At 33.7% G+C, this 27450-nt stretch overlaps 1 protein-coding gene and 1 non-coding gene across 2 annotated transcripts in view; both read left to right on the top strand.

Moving 5' to 3' along the window:
* The window catches only part of CDC73 (cell division cycle 73), a 119597-nt gene that overhangs the window by 20302 nt on the left and 71845 nt on the right, over positions 1–27450 (top strand). The window contains exons 7-10 of the mRNA XM_039257486.1: positions 7485–7701; positions 11139–11237; positions 13920–13998; positions 15705–15769. Of these exons, the coding sequence (XP_039113417.1) occupies positions 7485–7701; positions 11139–11237; positions 13920–13998; positions 15705–15769 (460 nt within the window). The remainder of the gene's footprint in view (positions 1–7484; positions 7702–11138; positions 11238–13919; positions 13999–15704; positions 15770–27450) is intronic.
* LOC120249012 lies at positions 27134–27240 on the top strand. Its single transcript, XR_005532738.1, has one exon. It is a non-coding gene; the product is annotated as a U6 spliceosomal RNA (small nuclear RNA).

Genomic DNA, 27450 nt, shown 5'->3' with positions numbered 1-27450 from the left:
TTAAAATTCGGTTTTGTGCCAGTTGTCCTAATAGTTTCAGCACTAGTGGTATCCAGTGAATTGTTTGCACTTTTGTAAAAAATTAGTTGTTCCTATGTAGGTTTGTTTCTGGACCCATTGTGTACTGTTTGTCTTTTTGCCAGTGACAAACTGTTTCTTTATAAGTTTTGAAATCAGATGGTGTTAGCTTTCCAACTTTGTTTTTCTGTTTCAAGGATGTTTTTGCTCTTTTAGGTTCTTTGCATTTATACATGAGTTTTGGGTTCCTACCAAAAAAAAAAAAAAAGCTTACTGGGATTTGATTGGGACTGCATTAAATCTGTAGACCAGTTTGGGGAAAATTGATATCTAAAAAATATTGAGTCTTCTGACTTTTGAACAAGATATATTTATTTCCCCATCTATTAATGGAGAGATATTTAGACCTTTATTTTAATGTTTCATGATTTTCTATACTGCTAGTATACTGCTAGTATAGAAATACAGTTGATTTGTGGGTATGGATCTTGTTTCCTGCAGTCATGTTAAACTCATTGATTAGTTCTTGTAACTTTTTTTATAGCTATCATTAGTTTTTCTATCTAGATAATCATGTTGTCTACATACTTTTGCATTGGCTAGACTCACTAATTGCTCACTAATCTGTTGAAGAAGCATTGAGGTTAGGTATTCTTGTTTTGTTCCTCATCTTAGGGGAAAGCAGTCTTTCACCATTAAGCGTTGCTTAGGTTTTTTTGTTAGATACCCTTCAACAGGTTGAGGAAGTATCTTTTTATTTCTAGTTTGCCAAAAGTTTATCAGAAAGAAATGTTAGCTATTGTCACATGCTTTTTCTGATTCTATTGAATTGATATATAGTTTTTCTTTTTTGTTAATATGGTAAATTAATGTTTTGATGTTTGCATTTTCATGGATAAACCCTACTTCATTATTTAAAAAAATTTTTTTTCAAGTTTATGTATTTTGAGAGGGAGAACAAGTGGAGGAGGGGCAGAGAGGAGAGACAGAATCCCAAGCAGGCTCTGTGGCAGCATCAGCACAGAGCCGGGGTGGGGCTTGAACTCACTAACTGAGATCATTACCTGAGCCGAGATCTAGAGTCAGGCACTTAACCAACTGTGCCACCCAGGCATCCTTCTACTTCATTATTTTATTGCTTATCTTGCTGCATAACAGATTAATCTGAAACATAGTGGCTTAAACAGCACACATTTATTTATTTATTTTTAAAGTTTATTATGAGAGTGAGTGAGCAGGGAGCAGGGGGAGGGAGAGAGAGAGATCCCAAGCAGGCCCTGCACTGTCAACATGGAGCCGATGTGGGGCTCTGACCCACGAACCATGGGATCATGACTTGAGCTGAAACCAAGAGGCAGATGTTTAACTGACTGAGCCACCCAAGCGCCCCACAAAACACATTTATTATCTTATAGTTTTTGTGGGTCAGGAATCTTGGAATGACTCTGCTTTAGGGCCTTTCACAATGTTGCAATTAAGGTGTTGACCAGGATTGTGTTCTCATGTATAGGCTTGATAGAAAGATATACTTCCAAGCACACTCATGTGGTTGTTGGCAGAATTTAGTTCCTTACAGGTTGTTAGTCTAGTGGACTCTCTTGGTTCTTTGCCACATTTGGTCTCTCCATGGAACATTTCATAGTATTACGTCTTGCTTCATCAGAGTGAGCAAGTAAGAGTGCAGGAGAGCTGTTAAGCAAGATAGAAAATTTTTGTAGTCAAATCTTGAGAGGGACACCCTGTTATTTGTACAGCATTCTAATTGTTAGAAGCAAGGTTTAGCCCACACATACACATAGGAAGGGGATAACACATGGGTGTGAATCCCAAGAGGTGGATATTGTTAATAACATTTCAATAGTTGCTTACCATGACTATGATGTATTCTTTTTATATATTATTGAACTATTAAAAATTTATATAGAAATTTTGTACCTATGTTCATGTAGTTTTCTTATGATGTCTTTGTCTTGTTTCTTAATCAAGGTAATTCCTATCAAGATAATCCAGCTCAGAATGAGTTGCAAAGTATTTCCTTTTCTTCAGTTTTCTGGAAAAGTTTGTTTAGAATTAGTTATTTCTTAACTGACTGAGCCACCCAAGCGTCCCTAGAATTAGTATTATTTCTTCCTGCATTTGGGAAAATTTATTAGTGAAGTAATCTGTAGTATAGTTTTACTTATTTTTACGTATTTCACATAAAATTTTCAACTATATCTTCAGTTTAATAGTTAATAGGTCTATTCTAGTCCTCTCTTTTTTCTCTCTCCCCTTTGAATGTTTCTTTGAAAGAATTTGTCCATTTCATCTACATTGTCCAATTTATTGGCGTAATGTTGTTCATAATGTCCTTATCTGATGTTTAGGACCTGTAGTGATGTCCCTTCTTTCATTCCTTGATATTAGCAATTGTGTGTTTCTGTTAGTTTTCGTATTGTCTGGCCAAAATTGATTCATTTTATTGATCTTTTCAAAGAACCAGACTGGGATTTTCCTCTTTAGTTTTTTTTTTCCTTCCTTTTTCATTCTTCAGTTTCTGCTCTGTTCTTTATGATTTACTTTGTTTTGGTTACTCTGGTTTTAATATGCTCTATTTTTTATAGTTTCTTAGAGGGAAATCAGTAACCTCAGCTTCCACTGTAAGTACTGCTTTAATGGCATCTCATATTTTGGTATGTTGTGTTTTCATTTTCATTCAGCTCAGAATTTCTCATCTCCCTTGTGATTTCTTAGACTCATGGTTTGTTTATAAGTGAGTTAGTTTCCAAATGGTTGGGGTTTCTAGAGATCTTTGTTACTTATTTCCAATCTATTCCAAAGTATGGTTGTACTTATATGATTTTGAATTCTTTGATAAGTATTAAAACTTGGTTTTTGGCCCCAAATAAGGTCTTTTCTGTAGGCACTTGAAAAGAATGTGTATTCTCCTGTTAATTTTGGAGTGTCTGGCAATGGTCAGAAAGGTCAACTTTGTAGGTAGTGTCAGTGAAGTCTTCTATACCTTATTTTCTGTCTTACTTGTATCATTATTGAGATAGAATTATTGAAATCTTTGGCTGTGGATTTGTCTACTTTTCTCTTGCATTTCTGTCAGATTTTTGTTCTCTGACTACTTTGAAGCTCTGTTACTAGGTGTAAATGTTTAGGGTTATGGTTTTTTTTTTTTAATGTTTTATTTATTTCTGAGAGAGAGACACACAGCATGAGCAGGGGAGGGTCAGAGAGAGAGGAAGACACAGAATCTGAAGCAGGCTGCAGGCTCTGAGCTAGCTGTCAGCACAGTGCAGGGCTTGAACCCACGAACCGTGAGATCATGCCCTGAGCAGAAATTGGACGCTTAACTGACTGAGCCATCCAGGTGCCCCAAGGGTTATGTTCTCTTGATGAATGAATCTTCTTATTGTAGAGTGACTTTTATCCTTAGCAGCATTTTTTGTTGAAAAATTTTACTTTTTCTTATAATTCACCTAGACACTTCTCCAGCTTTCTTTTGGCTTATGATAGCATAGTAAATCTTTTTTTCCTTTTCCTTTTCAAAAAGATGTAAAAAAACATAAAATTTATCATTGTAACTTATTTTTTAATTATTATTATTTAAAAAATTATCTTAAGTTTATTTGAGAGAGAGCAAGCAGAATAGAGACAGAGAGAGAAAGCAGAGAGAGAGAACCTCTGTGCCGACAGTGCAGAGCCCAATGTAGGTAGGGCTTGAATTCATGAACCGTGAGATCATGACCTGAGCTAAAATCAAGAGTTGGATGCTTAACTGACTAAGCCGCCCAGGTGCCCCTATTGTTGTAATTATTTTAAAGTGTGCAGTTCAGAGTCTTGAGTACTTTTATATTGTTGTGCAACCATGTCCATAAACACTCTTCTTCTTGAAAACTGGTATCATTTTACTTTTAACCTGTCTGTCTTTACAGTTTAAGTGCTTTTTTGTGTGTGTTTAGATCCTTTATACTTAATGTGATTATTGATACGGTTAATTTTAGTTCATTTTTCTTATTGTTTTTTATTGGTCTCTTTTTTGTCCTATTTTTGGGATGAATGATTATTTGTTGTAATTCTTTTTTTTCTTGTTGCATTTGGCTTATTAGTTATGTTTTGTTATTAGTGTTTGCTTTAGGGTTTTTTGTATGTGTGGTTTATAGCATCACAGTCTACCTGAAAGTGTTAGGCTACTTCATATACAAGTATGGATGCCTTAAAATACTTACACATGTGTTGTAAACATAGATATCCATATTCTTGTTTAAAGAGTTCTCTTTTAAAGAGATTTAAGTTAGAAAAAAAATTAATGTATTTATAGATGCCATTTCCATTATTCTTCATTTTTTTTTGTGCAGATCCTTTTAACCTATTTTTTCCATTCTTAAAGACTTCTTTTAACATTTCTTTTTGTGTAGACCTGCTGGTGATTAATTCTTCCAGTCTTTTTTTTTATACGCTTATTTATTTTTGAGAGACAGTGAGTGTGTGCATACAAAAGTGGGAGAGGGGCAAAGAGAGGAGCACAGAGGATCTTAAGAAGATCTCTGTGTCAGCACAGAGTCCCTGGCAGGGGCTCGAACTCACAGACCATGAGATCATGACCTGTGCTGAAGTCAGACACTTAACCAACTGAGCCACCCAGGTGCCCCTCAACTTTTTATTGGTAAAAAAGCTTTTATTTTGCTTTCTTTTTTAAGGAATTCTGACTGGATATAAAATTCTTAAGTTACATCTTTTTAAGTACAAGTCTTTGACTTAAGATGAGTTACATCTTGATAAACCTGTTGTAAGTAGAAAACACCATAAACCCGAAATGCATTTAATATGCCTAACCTATCAAATGTCATTGCTTAGCCTACACTACTTTAAATATGCCTAGAGCACTTTCATTAGCCTACAGTTTGGCAAAGTCATCTAATATGAAGCCCATTTTATAATAAAGTGTTGACTATTTCATGTAATGTATTGAATACTATACTGAAAGTATAAAATAGAATGGTTGTATCGGTACAGAATGATTTTAAGTGTATCAGTTATTTATCCTGGTGATTGCATGGCTGACTGAGAGCTGTGGCTTCCTGCCACTGCACTTATTACGATAGAGCCTCATATCACATACGACTAGCCTGCAGAAAGATGATAATTTGGAGTATGGTTTCTACTGAACGCATATGTCTTTTGCATCACATAAAGTTGAAAAATTGTAAGTTATTTACCATCATAAGTCAGGACCATCTGCACTTTCAAGACGTTGTACCACTGCCTTCTCAATTACATTGTTGCTCATGAGAAGTCTGCTGTCATCTGTGTTTTTTAAATTTTTTAATGAAATGTGTCTTTTTTTCCTCTGGCTACTTTAAAAGTTTTCTCTATTAATAGGTTTTGCACTGTTTAATTATCCCAAAACTTGGTGTTTTCCTCATGGTGTTTTCTTCATTGAGGTTTTTGAGCTTTTTGTTCATAATTTTTATTGAATTGAGAAAATTTCTGTTTCTTCAGATATTTGGGTTCTTTTTTTCTGTTCACTTGTCTAGTTTCTGTACTTGTGGCATTCACTGACCTTTTCTTCCGTGATTATATTTGTGATGTATTTGTAGTTTCCAACATTGTATTTTTTATCTCTAAAAGTTGGTTAAATATATACTTTATGTCTCTTTAATTTGTTGAATGTGTGGAATAGAGTAATTATAATTATTTTAATGTCTTTGCTAATCCTACATCTGTGTCCATTTATAATTGGTTTTGAATTTTTCTAAATTTTCTTTTGGGATACAGTTAAATCACTTGGAGATAGTTTGTTCCATTTGTATCTTGTTTTAAGATTTGTTATTTGAGCAGTGTTCACTTAGGATAATTATTCCCCACCCATTGCCTGTACAAGACCATTCAGAGTACCTACTGCCCCAGGGATGTGAGGTTTTCATTCTGCTTGTGGGAACAGGAACTAGTCTTCCCCCTCTGTGAACTCTGGGCATTGTTCCCTTTAATCCTGTTGGATGGTTTCTATACCCAATTATTATTTCCTCATATTCCTGTACTCCTGGAATACTGTGTACTTCAGTGTAGCTCTTTCTTCTCAGGTACTTAGGCCTATGAATTCCAGCCATTTTGGTTTTTTTGGACTCTCAGCTCCATTTCTCAAATCAGGTAATCCACTTAGTTTTGCCTGGATTTTCCTCCCTGTGCCATTTTTGGAAACTTTCAAAGGTATAAACTGCAGCATTCATAGGGCTCACTTTTTCTGGTTTTCATTTGTCAGAGATCATGGTCTCTTATTGCTTGATATCAGGTATTTAGTAAGTTACTGTTTAATGTATCTTTGATTGGTTTCAAAGCAGGAGGGTTATTTCAGTCCTTGCTCCTTCATTTTAGCTGGAAATAAAACTCCAATGTTTGAAAGTGCAATTCACATTTATTTATGATTTAGGAAAGTATTTAAATTTGATTCAAGATATGCTGGTATACTTTAGATCTTATGAAAAATTACACAGCATTCTAAAAATGAGTTAAATACCAGGTGCATATTGAGCATCTGCTGTAAAGTACCTTCATATCTTACATACATTAGTGTACTTTATAATACTACCATATTTAAACCTGTAGGAATTCCTATCCTTTTTCCAGATGTTGCTTAAACGTATTTCAAGATTGTCTTCTTGTGATTAGAGTTATAGTTTTAAAGTCAACTGTTAAGGTACTGAAACCCTTTTAAACTCTTTTCTCTCATTTTACATTGTAAAAAAAGACACAGAACTTATCTTCTTAATGAAATTTATACTGTTTTAAGTCTTTTCTTTTATAGTCTCCAAATATAGCCCGTTTGCTTTTTTGCCATTACTTGAAAATCACGTAAAGGAAGGAAAAAGAAAACTGCAAAATATGGTTTAATCTTTCAGATAGTAAAAGGAGTATATGATTATGTGGCTGGTATATAAAAGCCTCCATCACCTATAAAATGGGTATGTTTTACTTTATAACATATAAGTTTGAAACCTTGACATAAATTTCAAGGAAAAGCTAAGCTTTGAATTCTTTACAGAATGAATTTTTCTCTCACCACCCCCCCCCCTGCCCCCGGCAAGGTGACATGTGTTTGTGTATGATCTATAGTTTGTGTCGATAGGGAGGCATTGGCAATTAAAAGTCTGGGGAAAAAAAATGTTAAGAAAAGCACTTGTATTAATGGGTTCTGCCTTTTGTGGGAGGATGAGCTGAACACATGTGAAGATTTCTTTTGCATTGACCCTTCTAAGAAATTACTGATTTACTCATTGAGTGATATTTCTACATGGACTTTTTAATGTCTTAATGTGATTGATTATTAAATACCAAGTATGTAAGTTTTAGATAAGAAAATCTTAATTAGTGCCACTTAAGGCATTTTTACCAAGAACTTCTAAATGTAACAAAATATATTTATGATGTGCTCAAAAGATCCTTGCTGTAAAAATTTTAAAAGAAGAAATTACTTTCAGGTCTTTGTCTGAAGCTATGTCAGTGGAAAAAATTGCTGCAATCAAAGCCAAAATTATGGCTAAGAAAAGATCTACTATCAAGACTGATTTAGATGATGATATAACTGCCCTTAAACAGAGGAGTTTTGTGGATGCTGAGGTAGATGTGACACGAGATATTGTCAGCAGAGAGAGAGTATGGAGGACACGAACAACTATCTTACAGAGCACAGGAAAGGTAACTAAAGTATTTCACTCATTCATTAGAGTGAGTGTGGGTATCTAATCCATGATTGGTTATAGAATTGGCTAAAATTTGCTATTAGGAGCAATATTTAAGTTTTATGTCTGAAAGATCAATAATAATACAAATTTCTAAGTGGCCATATTTATTATACCATTCCAGTCTATAGTGATATTTGGTCACCAAAGAAGGTGATGAAATGTCTGAATCACAGTGAAAGCTCCTTGATTTACACGTCATTTGTAAATAAATCCAAAGAATAGCCCAGTTTTCTAGTTGATCAGATTTTTGGTTTACCGTAATGAACAGGGAATATTGATGGCCAGCTGTGTGGTCATTAATATCATTATTAATGTTTTTCCCCCCAAAGTAAAAACTTATGAAAGTCATCAGTCATTTGTTTATTTTATACTATAGATTCTGTTGTGTGGGTGTAGCAATATTTATTTTTATTAGTGGTGTTAGGTGGTTTTATTTTGTTTTTTTTTGGCTATAGAGTGTGGTTTTTTTCCCCCCTTCTCCTTTCCTTCTTTGTCTCCTCCTGTCTCATTTCATTACAAATAATGCATTAAAAAGATCCTTGCACATATACCTTTTTGCATTTATGTGTATACAGCAAAAGAATTAATTGCTAGAAGAAAATTTCTGGTTAATGGAGATGTATACTTTAAATTTTGAAAGATAACAATTTGAAAGATACTGGATATTTGGTTTTTTTTTTTTAATGTTTGTTTATATTTGAGAGAGAGAGACAGCATGACTGGGGGAGGGGTAGAGAGAGGGAGACCTAGAATCTGAAGCAGACTCCAGGCCCTAAGCTGTCAGCACAGAGCCTGACATGGGGCTCGAGCTCATAAACCGCGAAATCATGACCGAAGCCAGAGGCTTAACTGATTGAGCCACCCAGGCGCCCCACTTTTTTTTCTTAAACGTTCGAGAGGGAGAGAGCAGGTGCGCGCTCGCGCGCACGCACACACACACACCAGTGGAGGAGGGGCAGAGAGAGAGGGAAATAGGATCCAAAGTGGGCTCTGCGCTGACCACAGAGAACATGATGCAGGGCTCAAACACACAGACTACGAGATCATGACCTGATCTGAAACCAAGAGTCCAGGACTGAGCTACCTAGGTGGCCCTGGATGTTAGGTATCTTAATGGATCTCCATAAAGAGTGCATTGGTTCTGTTTGATATACACATTTCCATCTGTCTTTCTCTCCCCACCTCCCAATTTTCTCTTAAATATTAACTCCACTGATACACAGTTGTTAACAGTGGTGATTTGGTAAGGGAGTTTGCAGGAGTGTGTGAGATTGACAGTGAAAGCAAAATTTTAACATTGGTTTAGGTGGACTGTGCTTTATCTGCAGATTTTGGATTTTGGCCTTAAGTTTACTGTGCCATATTAGTAGGAATCAGGTTACTTAAACAGAATATATGAAGGAAAGTTTTTGTCCTTTTGTATTTTGAACATGTTTTACAAAGTACTTGGGGTCAAGATTAGGAATCATTCTCCAGGGCTTTGAGTTATATAGAGACCTCTGAAAATGTAAATAAACTTCAGTTTTTGTATTTATTATAAAGTGATCTGTTGATACTAATTTTCACTGCCTAATATGGTTAAAATCTGAATATTACAACCTGCTAATGTTCTACCATTGTTCATTATAGTAACCAAAAAGTTTGACTCTCCTAGCAAAGGTGAAACTTAGGTGCTATGCTCCATTTTACTTTTAGAGCAAACATTGAATTTTCGAGAAACTGAGATGAACAATTTTCTTTGAGCTCTAGGTGGCAGGATTTTCCCATCATTTCAGAACTTAGTGTTCTAATTTAATTTAGTGTTATTGCCACCACAGTATAATTTAAGAACTTAGTGGTTTAAGAATTGTTTGTTAGCTAGGTTTGTTTCTGTGAGTATTAACAATTTTAAAAACTAGAAGCAACTATTTTGGCTAATAGTTTTTCTCTATCCCATTTTGATCTTCTAACCACTAAAAACCCTTTTAGGTACTCTGAAAGGCCCTGTGATTTTATTTTATTTTGTTGTTATTGTTAATGTTTATTTATTTGGAGAGGGGGAGAGAGTGTGAGCAGTGGAGAGGCAGAGAGAGTGAGAGGGAGAATCCCAAGCAGGCTCTGTACCAGTGCCTCACAAACCATGATCTCATGACCTGAGCTTAAATCAAGAATCAGATGCTTAATCAGCTGAGCCACCCAGGTGCCCCAAGGCCCTATGATTTTAAATAGACCTTCATCATTCCAGAAATTAGTGCCTTCTTACTTTCCGAGTTTCTTGAATAAAAGGTTCAAGATGCCATGAGAAAAATAAGTATGTTACTTTATAGTTATATCATTATTCCAAGCACCCCCAAATAAAGCAACCTGGTTTTATAATGCCATTAAAAACATACTTTTAAACTTAAATAAATTAGTAGTGTTCCTTGTTGAAAAATTAATTGGAAGAGATCATTAAAAGGAAGATAATAATCATCTATAATTCTACCACACAGAAATAACTGATACTGTGGATTCTTCTAGAGTAAGTGCCCCTCACACAGTACTTTATTACTATTATTATTAAAGTAACGAGATGTGATTTTCAGATATTTTCAGTGATTTTCATAGTAGGATTAACAGTTTGCTTACATTTGTCACTGTGTTGGCCTTTGTACTGCTGGTGCAAACGCAGTGGTTGGTTAACTGCTGGCATCTTGGCATGAGTCAAGTTTTTACAAATCTTTTAGATGTACCTACGTGACTCAGTCAGTTGAGCAGCTGACTCTTGATTTTGGCTCAGGTCATGATCCCAGGGTCATGGGATTAAGCCCTGTGTGGGGCTCCAGGTTGAGCATGGCACCTGCTTAAGACTCTGTCTTCCTCTGCGCCTCTCCCCTCCTCTGTGTGCTCTCTCTCTCCCTCTTAAAAAAAAAAAAAAAAAAAAAAAAAATCTTTGAAAAGTGTACATTGACTCCTAACAAACAAGATTTCAAAACTTTCCATATCTCATCTAAATTGTAGCAACCTGAGATCAGTACTAGAGTTTCTTATACCTAGAAGAAGAGATAGTAGTTGATCTAAGAATTAAGAAACCTCTTTTGATAACAAATCTATCATTTTTATTTTAATGTTAACTTGTTTCCAGGGACATATTTCAAGAGATGCAGAATATGAATACATTTATAGCTAATTAAACAGTTTAAGTAAAATGAAAATAAATGAATAAACAATGTGTTTATAGTATTTGGTTTTTGGATCAGTTTTTTAGTAGTAGTAGTTTGATTTTTATTTATGTGTTACTAAACACTTCAGAATGATGTAGTAAGGAAGAACTGATAGGAAGAAAACAGTCTGAAACTGTTTATTAAGTAGACTTACTGTCTTTGAGTATTTAATTTTAAGTGGGCTAATTAAGATCCATTTATATTTTAGAATTTTTCCAAGAATATTTTTGCAATTCTTCAGTCTGTAAAAGCCAGAGAAGAAGGACGTGCACCTGAACAGCGACCAGCCCCAAACGCAGCACCTGTGGTGAGAATGTTTCCTTGCTTCTGGATTAATTTTAATGAAATGACTCTTGTATTATAATTTTGATTTAAAATTTTTTTAAAGTTTATTTTTGAGAGAGACAGAGACAGTGTGAGCAGAGGAAGAGCAGAGAGAGAGTATCCCAAGCAGGCTCCATGCTCTCAGCACAGAGCCCGATATGGGGCTCGAACCCCCAGAACTGTGAGGTCATGACATGAGGCGAAACCAAGAGTTGGATGCTTAACTGATTGAGCCATCCAGGTGCCCCTCAATATTGTAATTTTGAAAACATCTCATCTTAAAGTTTTTAAATCAGTAGCTTATAAACCTTTTGCTGCTTCAGCAATCCTGAAGGATATGAACATCTTCCCCACTATTAAAACTTACACAATGAGATAGCACTACACAAGTTAGAATGGCTCTTATCAAAAAGATGGGAAGTGTGAACAAGGATGTGGAGCAAAAGGAACCGTTATGCATTCCTGGTGGGAATGTAATTGGTGTCACCACTAGGGAATGGAAGTTCATCAAAAAATTAAAAATAGAATTATTGTATGAACCAGCAATCCTACTTCCAAGTATTTATTTGAAGAAAATGAAAACACTAACATGAAAAAATATATACATTTTCATTTTCATTGAAGCATTATATACTAAAGCCAAGATATGAAACAACCTAAGCGATCCTCAGTGGATAAATGGGTAAAGAAATTGTGTTATATACAAACAATGGAATATTTTTTAGCATAAAATAAAATGTAACTTTGACCTTTGTGACAGCATAGATTGGTCTAGAGGGTGTTATGTTTAAGCAAGATAAGTTAGAGAGAGACAAATACCTTATTCTCTCTTTTATATATGTGGAATCCGAAAACAAAACAAGTTTATAAATACAGGGGACAAACTGGTAGTTGCTAGAGGTGGGGGTGGGTGGGAGTGTGACAATAGATAAAGGGGGTCAAAAGATAAACCAACAACAGTAATTTTAAAAAACCCCAAGCAACCAAAACAAAAAAAAAAGTTCAGCAATAATTCTTAACTGGAGACATACTTAGGTTAGAATCTGAAAGGGGTAAATTAGTTGTAGAAAGTAATGTGCTTATTTATTGTTTCTTGGGAGAGTCATTAGCATTGTTAGAGATACAAATCCCTATTAACAGTCCACTCGGGGAGCTTTTTCTGAAATCATTCATATCTGACTTCTTGGTGCATATATTATGTTTCTCCTGATCACAAATCATTTGGTTCTTTCATTGTACTTTAGTTTTAGCCATTTGGGGGGTTGACTGTGTCACTCATTGAGTTGCCACTTAGGATTCTTCCAAAGTAAATATCACGAATGACCTATAGCCTGTATTTAAACTCAAACGTGCCCTTCGGTTTTGTTGATAATCCTTTGAGCTAATCGTATGATTCAACAAAAGATCAAAAATACAAATAAAATTGTTTTCATTTTATATAGTTTTTAAAAATATATTAAAATTTGAAAGCACTAATACAGCCTTAGCAAGATCTAGCAGTTTTGCTTGTTCATGAAATCATTGGTATTTAATTCTTTAGAGGTACTGGACTTTTGTGGGTATTTAGGTTACTACTTTGAGTTGACTTCCCAGCAAGTACTTAAATGCCTACTGTCTGTCAGGCAGTGTGCTAACAAAAATAGAAGTGACAGCTGCCCTCTTTGAGCTTAAAGTCTAGTAGAACAAACAGATGAGTAAAAATTCTTGTGAAACAACTGTTAGGGTGATAAAACACATGGTGCTTATAATTATGAATTGGTTAATGTTTTGAATGGCAATTGGTAGGAAACTTAGGTCAGATCTTAAAACAGTTAATCCTTGTGCTTGAGTTTTCTCTGTATTTCCATAATCATTAAGATATATACAAATTTTAATTCTGGCATTTAACTACAGAAGTATATACTTAGTGATAATCTTGAATGAACTGTCTTTTATCTGGATTAATACGTAGGGTAGTATCCTATTGTAACAAAATTAGGAGTATTTTAGTCTTTTGGAATACCATGGATTTGGGGAATATTTTGGGAATATTCCTTAAATATGCTTTTTTTTAATACTTATTTAAAAAATAACCTTGTTTTAGGTTATTATGGACTGTGAATTTTAGATAAAGTAGTTGTGAATTAAGTTTATATCATTAGACTGGCAACTTATTCTAAGTATTTTAACAAAATAACACCTTCACTTCACTCTCATCTTGTACATTTATATGGGTTTATTGTCATAGTTGTCATATTTTTTTAAGGATTAACAGTTTGGAAAATAATTTAGTTAAAAGTTTCTAAAATGTCAGTTCAGTAAACTTTGAATTAAATTTTTTTGTTAAAAACGATTCATAATTGGAGAAAATTTATTATTTCATAAAGAAATTAAAGTAATCACAATGTTAAGCACACCTATTTTCTTTCTACAGTTCCTAAGAGTGTTGCATTTTGTCTTGATACAAGTTTACTTGGAGTCCTTTGTTCTTGTCCCTTAGAGGAATGGTAATTATTTAGCAGTAAACATTGTCTTGAAAATAAGATTCATATGACTCCTCACTTTTGTCTTATTGGCTGTTTGTAAGAAAGAAAAGCTTAGAAGATAATATACTTGTTGTAGTTTTTATTCTGAGTTTTAAGTAGAAAGTTATAATCTTAACCTATAACTCCCAATTTTTCTACAGGATCCCACATTGCGTACCAAACAGCCTATCCCAGCTGCCTACAACAGATATGACCAGGAAAGATTCAAAGGAAAAGAAGGCAAGTTAACTTCATTTTTATATCTGCCTCACTGTGGTGGTGATGACTTGGTTAGGTAGTGTGGCCTGATGTTTACGAGCAGGTGTTGGCAAATATCTGCAGGCCAAATCTGGCCCAACATATATGATTATAAATAAATAAACTTTTGCTAAAACAGGGTGACATTTATTTATGTATTATATAGGATTCCTTGGTGCTGACAGAAATGTTGAGTTGTGACAGAGATTGTGTGGCTTGCAGAGCCTTAAAATACTATCTGGTCTTGTACAGAATAAATTTGCCAACCCCTGGTTAACAGCCTGGATTCTGGATCCAGATCGCCTGTATCACAGTTAACCTTTTGTGTGAATTTTGATAAATTAACTGCATTCTTGTTTCAGTTTCTTCTTGTGTTACATTGCAATACTAATAGTAGTAATGTCTATCTCTTAGCATTATTGTGGGGATTGAACTGGTTAATAAAGTCCCTAGAATAGGGACTGGTATATAATAAACTGTCTATAAATATTTGCTGTTATTAATATTCTGCTTTTCAAAGTTTAGATTGCAGGTTCTATATATCAAATCATACTTCTCAAATTGTAAATGTATACATTGCAAACTTGGAAAGCATAGATTGTAGTAACTATATAAGGACTTACTTTGTTATAGTCTACATGGTATACTGGCTAATGCAGTAGTGAACCATTTCTGTATTAGTGTGGTGGTTAGTGAAGTGGCACTAATGTCATTGTAATTTCATTTGAGACCTTCATTTATCTTGATTTAATTTGTGGGGGAGAAAAATGAGATAGAAGCAACTGTAAGTTTAACATTCATGATTTTTCTCTGTAAAATCTGAAATTTCCACTTAAGTTTTAGTAAAGGATATATTCCTTCTATATAGTGAATTTTGTGTGCTAACTTCATTTACATATGGGCATGTACTGTGAATACATGCTGTAGAAATACAGTGGTTCATTCTTTTATTCACTGCAGTGTTTTTCTTGAGGAATGATTATGTAAAGTAGGGTTTGGCAAATTACAACCCACAGACCAAATTTGATCCTTTTTGGGCCATATCAGGCTGTGCCCATTTGTTTACATATATTGTTGATCTTGCTTTTGTACTATAACTGCAAAATTTAGTAGTTTTGTGATAAGACATATAGCTTGCAATATGTAAAATATTTAATGTATAACTTTGTATAGAAAGATATATTGAGACTCTGTCCTGGAACCTTTATCACTATTTATGGCATTGTTTTTCTACAAATTATGTAACATATGCATATGATTGTAATATTGAAACTTTTTATAATTTAAGGCCTTCTCATGATACTATAAGTTTTTAGTGCTACTGTAATTGAGTATTAGGGTATATAATTTGGAGGTTATAAACTATTTTATTCAGTCTAATTTTTGATATTCCCAGCCAACTATATGACTATTGAACACAGTTGTAAATAGTCTTAACCAGCTGCTTCTACACAAAGGGCTGGCTGGTGTGTATTGAATATATTTTTGAGACTTAGTATCCCTTATAAAGTTTTTATCTTCAAGGTATGTAACTTAACTTTATATGTCTAGTAAGTTGGATGTTTTGTTACACTGTTTAACTTTCAGATTATAATTCAGATGATTACTATAGATTTACTATAGTAAACTGATCATGAAATTGATCACGAAATAAATAACGTCTAATCACAAACCCTCTTTCTTTATAGAAACGGAAGGCTTCAAAATTGACACTATGGGTACCTACCATGGTATGACGCTGAAATCTGTAACGGTAAGTCGCTTTGACTACAGAGGTTCTTTTGTTCCAGGCATTTTATGTGAGTAGCAGATGTTGAAGAAAATCTTTGTTCTCCATTATTTTTTATTTCAAGCATTTATCTTTAATGACTAATTGTACTGATAGATCTGTATGGTGATTTGCGGATATCCTCTTTTTGGTTTAACTGAGTAGTGTGTATAAATAAAAGCTGTTTTGATTAACTTGCAAGTAGGATGGATGCTACCTGGTTAGAGTGTTTAATGTCAGTGAGGAGTTACAAGGTCCAATTTGGGAGAGTTGTTTTCCATAATATCTTCTGTTTTTTAAAACTTAATGCCTTTTGCTCTTTAAGGAGACACTGTAATAATGGTTGATGTAATACTTACAAAATGTGTACTTGTCAGGACCAGGGTCTTAGGTGTACACAATTATAAACCTTTGGCTCACCTTTAGCAGACTTTCTTTTATATTTTTTTAACCCCCTAAAAATGGTTATTCTTGGGTGTTCTGACTAGGTTGTATTTAACACTTAATTTTTATTTAGTCAGTGATAGGATTTGATGATGTAGACCAGGAATTCTGTTAACCTGATTTTGCATATTTATATTATAGATTATTATACTTTAAAATACTGTGTGTGTGTATGTATACATATATTAGAGTACCTGTATATTTTAAAGCTAATACCAAATGTACTTTGTCTTTGTTTACAAATCATCAGATCTTTGAGGACTCAGTATGACATGGAATCATCATATATATTTGCTGTGATTTCTCAGAATTAAGATATATATTGTCATGCTTTTCCAGAGCAGATAGCAAATAAATGTGAAGAATGTGATATTAAAAGTTGACCTTTCTTTTTTCTTTTGTTTTTTTTCTGGACTTCAAATTGGAATTGAGTATTAGAGATTATGCTAATATATTTGTTTTTTAGTTGTTATCAGATTTGTTTTTGTATTATTGAAATTGTATGTGAGCTCATTGATTCATTTAACAAGTACTTATCGAGCACTTGTGTCAGACCCTGTTCTAGTTGTTGGGACTGTAACTGTGAATTAGACAGGGCTTCTGTAGAGAGAGTAGTCAGAGAGGCCTCTCTGAGTAGGTGACTGTTGAGCAGAGATCTTGCAGAAAAGCATTCTTTGAAAGACAGCTCAAGGGTCAAGATTGAGGCCCACTAGAGCAACAGCATGAAGGCTAGTGTCTCCATGGCCTAATGAATGAGGTGAAGGTGGTAAAAGAGTAGATACAGTCATCTTACAAGATCTGCCTAGTTCTTCCTGACTTCAAAATGTAGCTCATGGCTATAAAATGTTGCCTAAAAAAAAAAAATTTTTTTTTTAAGTTTATCTTGAGAGAAAGTGAGAGCACAAGCAGGTGAGGGGGCAGGGAGAAGGGGAGACAGAATCCCAAGTAGGCTTTGTGCTGATGCAGGGCCTGAACTCGCACACCCTAAGTTTATGACCTGAGCTGAGATCAAGAGTCAGACACTCAACCAACTGAGCTACTCAGGCACCCCTTAACTTAAATTTTTAAAAGATTCATTTATTGAGATTTTCTTGGGAATGGTCATTCCCTAATTGAATTATTGTGAACTGCAGTTGTTATCCTTAGGTAAACATCAGGGTAAGTTTTTTGTGGTGGTTGTCATTGTTTTAACTTTTTGTCTCTGAGACAATTGGTTTCATTACTGAGCTTCTGTGGACATAGTAAAATCAATGATAGTTTTTATAGTGATGTTCTTTATAGAACAGTTTTTCTGAAATCCAAGGATAGCTTCTTAATTAAACAGTCTGAGAATGTTAGAGCTCTGCTTTCTCATTAGGCTTTGCTTCTATATATACTTAAAAGAGACGCGAATTTAAACAAATTTATGGCGTTCGTTTTTACAGAAAAAAATCACATAAAGACATTGTGTAGGAATGCAATAAAAATACCAAAAATGGTCAAATTGCTAGTACTTTTCATAATTTAATACCCCATTGAATCTCTGTACTGTTTGTGACTTGATTTATTTTAGCAGTTGTTACAGAATACATGGAGAGGTTTGAACTTGAAAGTTCTGAAGTTGCTCTGATAATTGTTCCTTTTACTTGAATCTCAGTCTTATGCTTCCAATGTAATGTTTTTTCCTTGTCTTATTTCTTTCGGAATTATGAGCTTGTGAGTTTGACCAACTTTCTTATTCTCCAGTTAAGAAGATTTCTCTTGGGATATCCACCCAGATACACAAAGCAGTTAAATGTATGTTAAAGGGTTTGTTGCACAGGTATGACTTCCTTTCTAGTTTACATATGAGCTCATTTTAGCTACCTCTCTTTTTCAGGGTTTTGACACATTTAGTTGATCTACTAAAATTAAGACCAATCTACATTAGGATTGGTCTGCATATCTTTTAAATTCAAGACACTATATATATTAGATATAAGACTAAATTAACCACGTTATCAGATGGCTAGAAAATTTTTATGCAGTTGATTTTTTTTTTGTCTTCATTTGTTACAGAGAAAGGAGTATGTGTTTGAACAATAAAATTTCATAAGAATCATAAAATACTGATATTTATAAAAATTACGGCTCTGGCACATATTAATATTTGTTAATATTTTATGAAGAGAGTAATTTAGAGAAGTTCATTATAGGAATAGAAGCCCAGGTATATTTAAAGTTACAAGTTTGTATAGTTGAGTCAGGCCAAGAAAAACAGGCATAAGACATGGATGTTGGGTGGATGGAACTTGAAGGTGTTATGCTGAGCGAAGTAAGTCAGGCAGAGAAAGACATACACCATATGTTTTCACTTATAGGTGGATTAGGAGAAACTGAATGGCGGATCATGGGGGAGGAGAAGGCGAAGAATAGTTGAGGAGAGGGTGGGAGGCAAACCATGAGAGACTCTTGAATACTGAGAACAAACTGAGGGCTGATCGGGTGGGGGAGAGGGGAGAGGGGGTGATGGGCATAGAGGAGGACACTTGCTGGGATGAACATTGGGTGTTACATGGAAACCAACTTGACAAACTATGAAAGAAAAAAAAAAAGACATGGATGTTGGAATTGCTAAAGGACTTTTCCAAGTTGGGAGATTTTCCCCAAAATGTGTTAGTTGGGTTGTATAATGTTTAAGAAATACTAGATTAAACATTCTGTGGTATAGGAATCTCATCATTTTTAATATATGAATATGTAAATTGGGAGACAAGAATATGTACTCATTTCCAGACCTTTTTGCCCCTTTCCTCCCTCCTGTTGAGAATACTGAGAAGAGCTAGAGTTGCATAAGATTAGTTAAGTGAATCTGTCTTAGTAGTTTTGGGTTAGGAGTAGAAACCATTGGGTTGAGAATATTTACATGGGTTCCTTTTTTGAAAGGAGCCATCTTAGACTAGGAAAGTGCCACTTGACAGTGCTTTTCATTATATAGAAAATAAGAGGAAATGATGAAGATCGTTCTTTGTGGTGTAGTAGTAAAGAACTCATCTGTGGTTCCACTGGAGAGGGAATAAGAAGATAGGTTCACAGTTCACTGTTTTTATTTGTGAGGATTGGTAATTGAGAACTATTTCATTTTAGCCTTCCAGTCTAACTTGTTAATGTTTAGGTAGGAAGGTCACATACTCAGTTCCCTATTTATTCTTTATTATTTTCTTAGTTATTATTGAATATCACTCTAAATTACCTTGCTGTCTTCATTTTTGAGGAAACATTTTGCACTCTGAAATTGTGCAAATCCAAAGCTTTCCTTTAAGATTGTTGTTTGAATGGACTCCAACAGACATTGTAATTTTTTTAATATTTTAAGCCTTTTTTGGGAACCATTTTCCTGATAGTGAACGGAGATGGATGTTCAGTATCTACACAGAGATGTAATATCACTATCAACTTTGATTATTTAGAAGAACCCAAAATCATAATCTCTCCAAAGATAGTTACATATATATTTTTTTAAGTTTTTTCATTTTGAGACAGAGACAGTGCCAATGGGGGAGGGGCTGAGAGGAAGGGAGAGAGAGAGGGAGAATCCCAAGCAGGTCCCCACTGTCAGCACAGAGCCCCATGTGCGGCTTGAACTCATGAACTTTGTGATCATGACCAGAGCTGAAATCAAGAGTCAGACACTAGCTGACTGAGCCACCCTGGCGCCCCTACAAAGTTATATTCTTAAGCAGGAATGCGTATATTAGTAACCCACCAGCTCCTCTGTTGTATAAAATTTTCTTCATTCTCATTTAGTTGTTAATTGTTCCTTTCTGCTTGAAATGTTATGGGAGTACTATTGTAGCAGTAAGTAATGCTCTAGAGTTGTGTCTAGAGTCTAGGTCAGCAGAAGATGGAGACTACTGATTAAGACTTTCTTACTGGACACTCTTCTTTCCTTCCCTTCTTTTTCTTTGGCAAGTAATTTTTGAGTGCTTATGTAATGTTATTATGTAGATTTCAAGGGTGCCTATGGGAAAATTTCTTCCTAGAGTTAGATGCATCCTGTCTGTTTAGACATGCTAATGCACTGACATTGTATGCCTCTCAGCATACTCTCAGGATCATTCATTTTGCCAATCTAAATGTGGCCCCACATATGTTTTAGTAGGCATCAGTGTCCTTTAAATTTTTTATTTTATGCACTAAGATTTAAAAATAAAAGCATGTCACAAAGTCTGGATTTTCAGCTTCTTTTGAAAAGTCTTCTGGCATGACTGGGTACTGGGTCCACATCTTGTGACAGCAAGAGTCACGCTGATAGAAAGCAGTGGCTACCTTCTTTAGATGGGAATGTGTTCTGTAGGTTGCCCATAGGCCTCATTACTCTGTCGTCTTTGATCTGGTCATCTTGACTTATTTATACAGTTGACCCTTGAACAACACGGGGATTAGGAGTACTGACACACCCCATCCCCTGCATGCAGTTGAAAATTTGTGTATAACTTCTGATTCACCCAAATGAACTAATAGCCTACTGTTGATTGGATCCCTTATTGATAACAGTCTATTAACACATTTTGTGTGTTATATGTGTTATAACTATCTTAAAGTAAGCTAGAGAAAAAATGTTTAGAAGTAAGGAAGAGAAAATTTATGAACGTATTTATTTACTGTAAAAATTTACTATAAAAAAAAGCTACATATAAGTGCATTCATGCACCTCAAACCTGTGTTGTTCAAAGGTTTAACTGTACCACCTTCTTAGACCCTACTGGCCTTTCAGTTTGAAATTCTTGATCTAAATAAAGGTAGTGTTATCTTGTTAAAGAGAAGGTAGTAAGTTGAAAGCACATATGAAATAATATGTGAAATATGAAATATTTAAGTGTTTGAAGTCAGTCCTGGCTTTGAGTCCCTATTCTTCCATCCACTGTGCCACTAATTAAGGTGAGATTGTTTAACCTTTCTATGAGTAGTCTTGTTTTTATTTCATAATAAAGATAATAGAACTTAGATCAGAGTATTGTGAGGAGTAAAAGAGACCGTGTGTAAAGTGCTTAGCAAAAGGGGACTCAGTATAAATGATGGTTGCTTTTATTATGAATTTGTAACTATATATAATTTCAGTTTCAAGTAGGTGTAAATATAGGCAACTGTAGCTTCATTGGTGTATTTGCTATTATGTGTTTAATGATAACATGTTCATTAAAAGTTATGAAGACTATTTAAATATTATGAGAACTCTTTTCCTCTCTAGTTATTGGGATATTTTTACTGTGTCTGTGTATGTTTATTTTAGCATTATTTATCATGTGAGAAATTGCTGCAAAGAAGTTATCATACAGAGGGTGATAGCTAGGTTAGGCTTTTCTATCTACCCATTGAGGCTCATAAAAAGAAATGAGGGACACCTGGTTGGCTTAAGTTGGCAAACTATGCGACTCTTGATCTTAGGGTCATGAGTTCAAGCCTCACATTGGGCATAGAGCTTACTTAAAAAATGTTTTAAAAAATAAATGAAATTTATTTAGATTTAAATTATTTAATTTGTTCAAAAAGGATATTTGGGGAATAGGTGAAATGGGTGAAGGGGATTAAGAGGTAAAAACTTCCAGTTATAAAATAAGTAAGTCACAGAGATGAAAAGCATAGTTAGGGAATAGAGTCAGTATTGTAGTATGTTTATCATGATAAGCATTTAGTAATATATATAATTATCGAATCATTTTTTCATATTGAAAATGCTTTAATATATGTCAACTATACTTCAATTAAAATTTTAAAAATTAAACCAAAAACATAATAAGTATTGGGGATTTTAATATGTGGTCACAGAATTACAAGTAAGAATATTAGTTTTATAATTCCAAATTGTCTGCAATCTGATTTGGTTAGCCATATTATTCTGCTTGGATATTACATTGCACTTGACATAATTTTCGGAACTTGTTTACTATCTTAGTATTTCAGGGAACAGGGTGATTCTGTCCTGTCATTCTGAGCAATATAAAGGTGTACCCCCTAAGTGAAAGAAAACATTATTTAGTTTCTGTCAGTGACTCATTTTATGTCTTAAGCTTTTGAAAGTTAATTTTATATGTTTAGTACCTGTTACAATGAAGTAATACTTAAGTGTTAAAACATATTAATATTTTATACAATTTACTTAGATGTCTTTTTATAGACTTTTGTAAGAGTTCACCTAAATTCTCTGTACTCCCTCCTATCCCTTTTATAGTAGCTTTGCCCTAGTGTTTTTTCCTACATTTTTTTCTTTTTTTTTTTTAATATGCTCATTATAGATCTGGACTGTGTCTATATACATGGGAGATAAAGTACAAGAGAGATCTTCCTGTTATTATTTGTTGGCCTGTTTGTTGGAGCAAATTAGACATCAGTTTCATTTCATCTGAGAAATGGTATTATAATAACTTCCTCGGATTTGTTTTGAGGTCTACAAGTGTGCAGGTGTACCTTGTTCACGTTGTTTCAGTGCTGTTTGCTTGTAGCACTGAATTAATTGTAGTTATTGTGGAAATATTTTTATATTAGACATATGTAACATTTGTAACTCTTTATACTGAGTAATACAGAAAACAGTCTTCCCTTTTTTAAGTTGGGTAGTATTTAGACTGAACATTTATTTAGATGGTTGGCTATTAGTCTCCTTATGCTAATACCTTCTTGTGGTGAAAGATACTAAAGTCTCATTTATTTATCATAGCATAATCAACATTTGATTCTAATATAATTCCAGAAAAATGAATTATAAAAACATATTAATAGGTGTTAGGAACATTCAATGCATATAAAGTATGTTATTTTTATAATGTTTGTTATGTTTCTTTTAGTTTATGTGTTTTATTGAGCTTTATTGAAAACCCATTGTACAGTAGATAATACTTTTGGTGTAAGCTGATTTAGTTAAACTGCATTAATTTGGCTTTGCATTTCTTTACAGACTAATTATTGGTTTATCCAAAGTGTCTTAGAGATTGTAATAGTATCTAGATCTTTAAAATTAAGTTACTCATGACCATGTTTAATATCATGGTCACACAACTTCTGAGACTTATTTCTTAAAGAAGCATAGACCAAGTTAATGTTGGCACATATGTCAGAAGTAATCTAGAAACTGTTGGGTCATTTTTAATAACAATATTAATGTCACCTTTTTCCAGTGTTTTAATATTGATTAATGTAAGAACAGGAGAAAAATAGAAACCAGTTTGGAAATAACAGTATTTCATTAACAGCATGATAAAAATTTATACTATGAAATCTCAGTTTAATTACATAAAATCTTTTAATTGTAATTCCATGTATAATGCTATAGTTACTTATGACTCATGTACAGAAAAGCAAACTATTTTTTTTTTAAATATTCTGTTTTGGACATACTATAGTGTGGCTGTTTACTCTGATTTCTAGTTATCTTTATCAATACGGCTTTAATCCATTGAACATACTTCACCTTTAAATTCTAACTCCTTAACTATTTTTTTAGACTAAGCACCATTGTTGTATAACATAGACATGATTTTATTTTATATATTATATATTTCTCTTCATTATTTTGAGGAACAAAGGTTAATATTTAATATTTTCTTTCATTTCATAACAAATGATTTGAATCTGTTTATTCGTACAAAAAACTCTAGTATATTTAATGACATTTTATAATTGAGTATTTAGATATTTCTTAGATTGGTACTTTTCTGTTGGCTATTGTTGACTGAGTTTTAGTTTGCTGTATCACTTTCCAGGTCTACATATGTTGATTTAAAGCCTCAGTGAACTTCCAATCTTTTATATAAATATCTACATTTATTTTCTTTGTTGTTAGTATATTTGTCTTTATATTCATTGCATTTCTAGTTAGTTCACCCCCTTCCCTTCCCTCTCCCCAATCCTGCCAAACCTCATTTGATCTTTAATTCTAAGTTTTGATTTCTTTTCCAGGTCTTTTTCTTGATGGATGTTTCTTTTAGTGTTGTTCTTCTTGTCTTTCCTGCTTCTCATGTTCCTCTGTGAGTGACTGTTCCCATGTTTATTTTAATTACCTGTTTTTTAAACTCTTATTTACTTTTGGTCTGGACAAATCTTACTGTTTCAAAACTATGTTCTTTGAAATTTCAGAATGGTGCTTTGCTGTGAGTAACTTGAAGACATTCATTTGAAATGCTAAGGAATTAAAGCTTTTTTAATATTTTTATTTTTTATTTCATTGGAGATAAAAATCATAGCATAAAACTCAGGTAATTGGAATTGAAGTTGTCATTGAAAAAACATTTGTTCTTTGCATTTAGATTTTTGCAGTAGTGTATAAGGTCAAACAGTTATTTTGAAATCAAGTCAATTTAGTATTTTACAAATTTTTAAGTCAGAAATAACTGATTTACCAGAATCAGTTTAGACAGAATAACTGTCTACAGACAGTGAATTCTGGATACTACCAATCTAATGATTTACCTTCCTAAATTTGATAGATGCATCAGACTTGTAGTGTCTTTTTGTCATTTCTATTTTATATATGTGCTGCTATAGACATTCTCGAATTGAGTTTCGTATATATTTTAATACCACATTTGAGAATTAAAATTAAGCACTTTTTTTTTTACCTTTCAGAAGAATTTGAAGGCTTTTAGTTTTCTTTATTAAAAAAAACAAAATTCAGATTCTGATATGATTAAAATATAATTTGTCTTAAAAGGTTATATAAAATATTTAATTGTACTCAGGAATTGTTGAGTTTTAACATGGAGCTACACCATAATACCCAACCATTCTGATGGTAAATTTGTGGGTACCGTGTAATTCATCAAGAGCTTTGACATAGGGCCCCCTGGGTGGCTCAGTTGGTTAAGTGTCCGAATTCGGCTCAGGTCATGATCTCATGGTTCGTGGGTTCGACCCTGTCTTCAGATTCTGTATCTCCCTCTCTCTCTGACCCTCCCCTGCTCATGCTGTCTCTATCTCTCAAAAATAAATAAAACATTTTTAAAAAAAGAAAAAAAGAACTTTGATATATATTGTCACATTTTTTTCCCTCTACAAAAGTAGCTTTAACAGGAAAGATAAACATTAAAAGCCTAACTTATTTAAATAAATTTATTTTGGTAACATTTTTCCTTTATCTTGGTTAAATGTAAGATATATCATTAATCTAATATCTTCCAGTAAATTGGTAGATATTAAATTCTGGGAGATCCATGGTATACATGTGGTTTATTTTTGAACATTCTGAGTCATTAATATTTTTGAAGAATTTGTGTAATTTTATTTTTTAAAGCTTTAAACATCAGCATAAAAGTCATAGTATGGTAGATTTTACAAAAACATGCTTCATTATGGCATCCTGGTAGGATTACATTTACATTTTATATTGGAACCCTCATGTGGATTACTGAAGACTAGTCCATGGTCATATAGTCTGGTTCTAATTGCCTTAAGAATTTTTGCCAACAAATTTGTTATATAACAGATCAAAGTGTAATTAACTGCTGATGATGAACAGTGATGCAGAAGGTTATGCTCCCCTGGAAGATTAGTTGCATGGAGCCCAGGTTGCCTAATAGAGTGGCATTTCCTTATTAATTTTCTGTGGCCCAGAGAAAGGCTGAGAAACTGGGTAATAATAATGTACTGTGAGAGATTGATTTGTTATTCAAGCTTATGAGAGTAGCATTTGAAATGCTAAATGCTGATTTATTAATTTACACTGAGAAGCATAATTGCCAAGAACACTGGACACAGAACTTTTATATCTAGCACGTATATGTTCTCCGTGGAGAGAAGCTCATGGGAGATCATGGTATAATGAAAAGTTTGCACTATAAACACATATTACATTATATCCTCTGAACGTTGAATAGTATTAGAGTAAAACTGTTTGATGTTTGCATCTCTTTTATTTTTTATATTCTTATAAATCTTTAAAAAAAATGTTTAATGTTTTTTAACATGAGCCGATGCGGGGCTCAAACCCATGAACCATGAGATCATGACTTGAGCCGAAGTTGGACAACATTTAACCAACTGAGCCACCCAGGCACACCAGTTTGTTATATTTTTATAAAAAATTCAGTTAGACAAATTACTAGAACTATTTTCAGTAATAGGAGAAGGAAGCTAATTTTCTTTTACACATATAAATGTACACATACCCCACAAGCTCCCCTGACCCCTATAAATGCATGAATAATTCTGATAAAAATGTGCTTGAAATCTTCATTGGTACATTTAAACTAAGTATGCTAACATTTGTATTTGGTCTACAGTGAAAAACTTTTTTTAGGCTTTTATTTCTTTATGATGTATTGATTTTTGGTGCTTAGCCATTTAAAAAAAAAGTCTTTTAGTACAATATGAGTTTCACATATAAGCTCAGTTTTGCCTTGTAATTTTTTGGTTGAATTCATTAAGAAACAATTATCAAGTCTGTAGGGAAGGCTAATTTCCAAAACACTCAGTGTTTGTTATCTAAGCTGAACTCTTAAAACTTTTTTTGTGAAATTGTTTTTAATGAGTGCAGAGAAATGTAGAGTTTGGTAATTAATGTAAAGGAATTTGTATGGTTTAAGTGTGTTTTCATTATTGCCTTACATTTTCTATTATGTATGATTTGAAAGGTTTAAATGTAATGATTAATATTGAGGGTTGGCAGACATTTTCTATGAAGGGCCAGATAGTAAATATTTTAGACTTACAGGCAAAATAAAAAACTTTAGGGTAGGTACTTACATAACAGGAGATAAAACTACACAAATTTTTGATGACCAATATAATAATAATAAAAAATGAGTAAAATTTTGTGTGATACTGATCTGCTAATGAGAAGAATGGAATATATTTTGGTGGCATGAAAACATTTTGTGGTTCAAAGTTATGATTTTCTGTCACCAGCATTGTAAATGTCCATCTATTAAGACTGATCAGTAATGAAAGTTTATGGTGCTCGCTTCGGCAGCACATATACTAAAATTGGAACGATACAGAGAAGATTAGCATGGCCCCTGCGCAAGGATGACACGCAAATTCGTGAAGCGTTCCATATTTTTAGGGTGTTATGCTGAGCGAAATAAGTCAGGCAGAGAAGGACAAATACCATATGTTTGCACGTATAGGATTAGGAGGAACTTGACGGAGGACCAAGGGGGAGAAGAAGGGCGGAAATGGTGGGGGAAAGGGAGAGAGGCAAACCATGAGAGACTCTTGAATGCTGACAAAAACTGAGGACTGATGGATGTGGGGGGGAGGAGGGATGGGTA

The sequence above is a fragment of the Hyaena hyaena genome, unplaced genomic scaffold (assembly GCF_003009895.1).
Source record: "Hyaena hyaena isolate Hyena2069 unplaced genomic scaffold, ASM300989v1 scaffold_622, whole genome shotgun sequence".
NCBI classification, from domain to species: domain Eukaryota; kingdom Metazoa; phylum Chordata; class Mammalia; order Carnivora; family Hyaenidae; genus Hyaena; species Hyaena hyaena.
The sequence above is the reverse complement of the archived record's forward strand: the minus strand, read 5'-3'. Positions and strand labels throughout refer to the sequence as shown.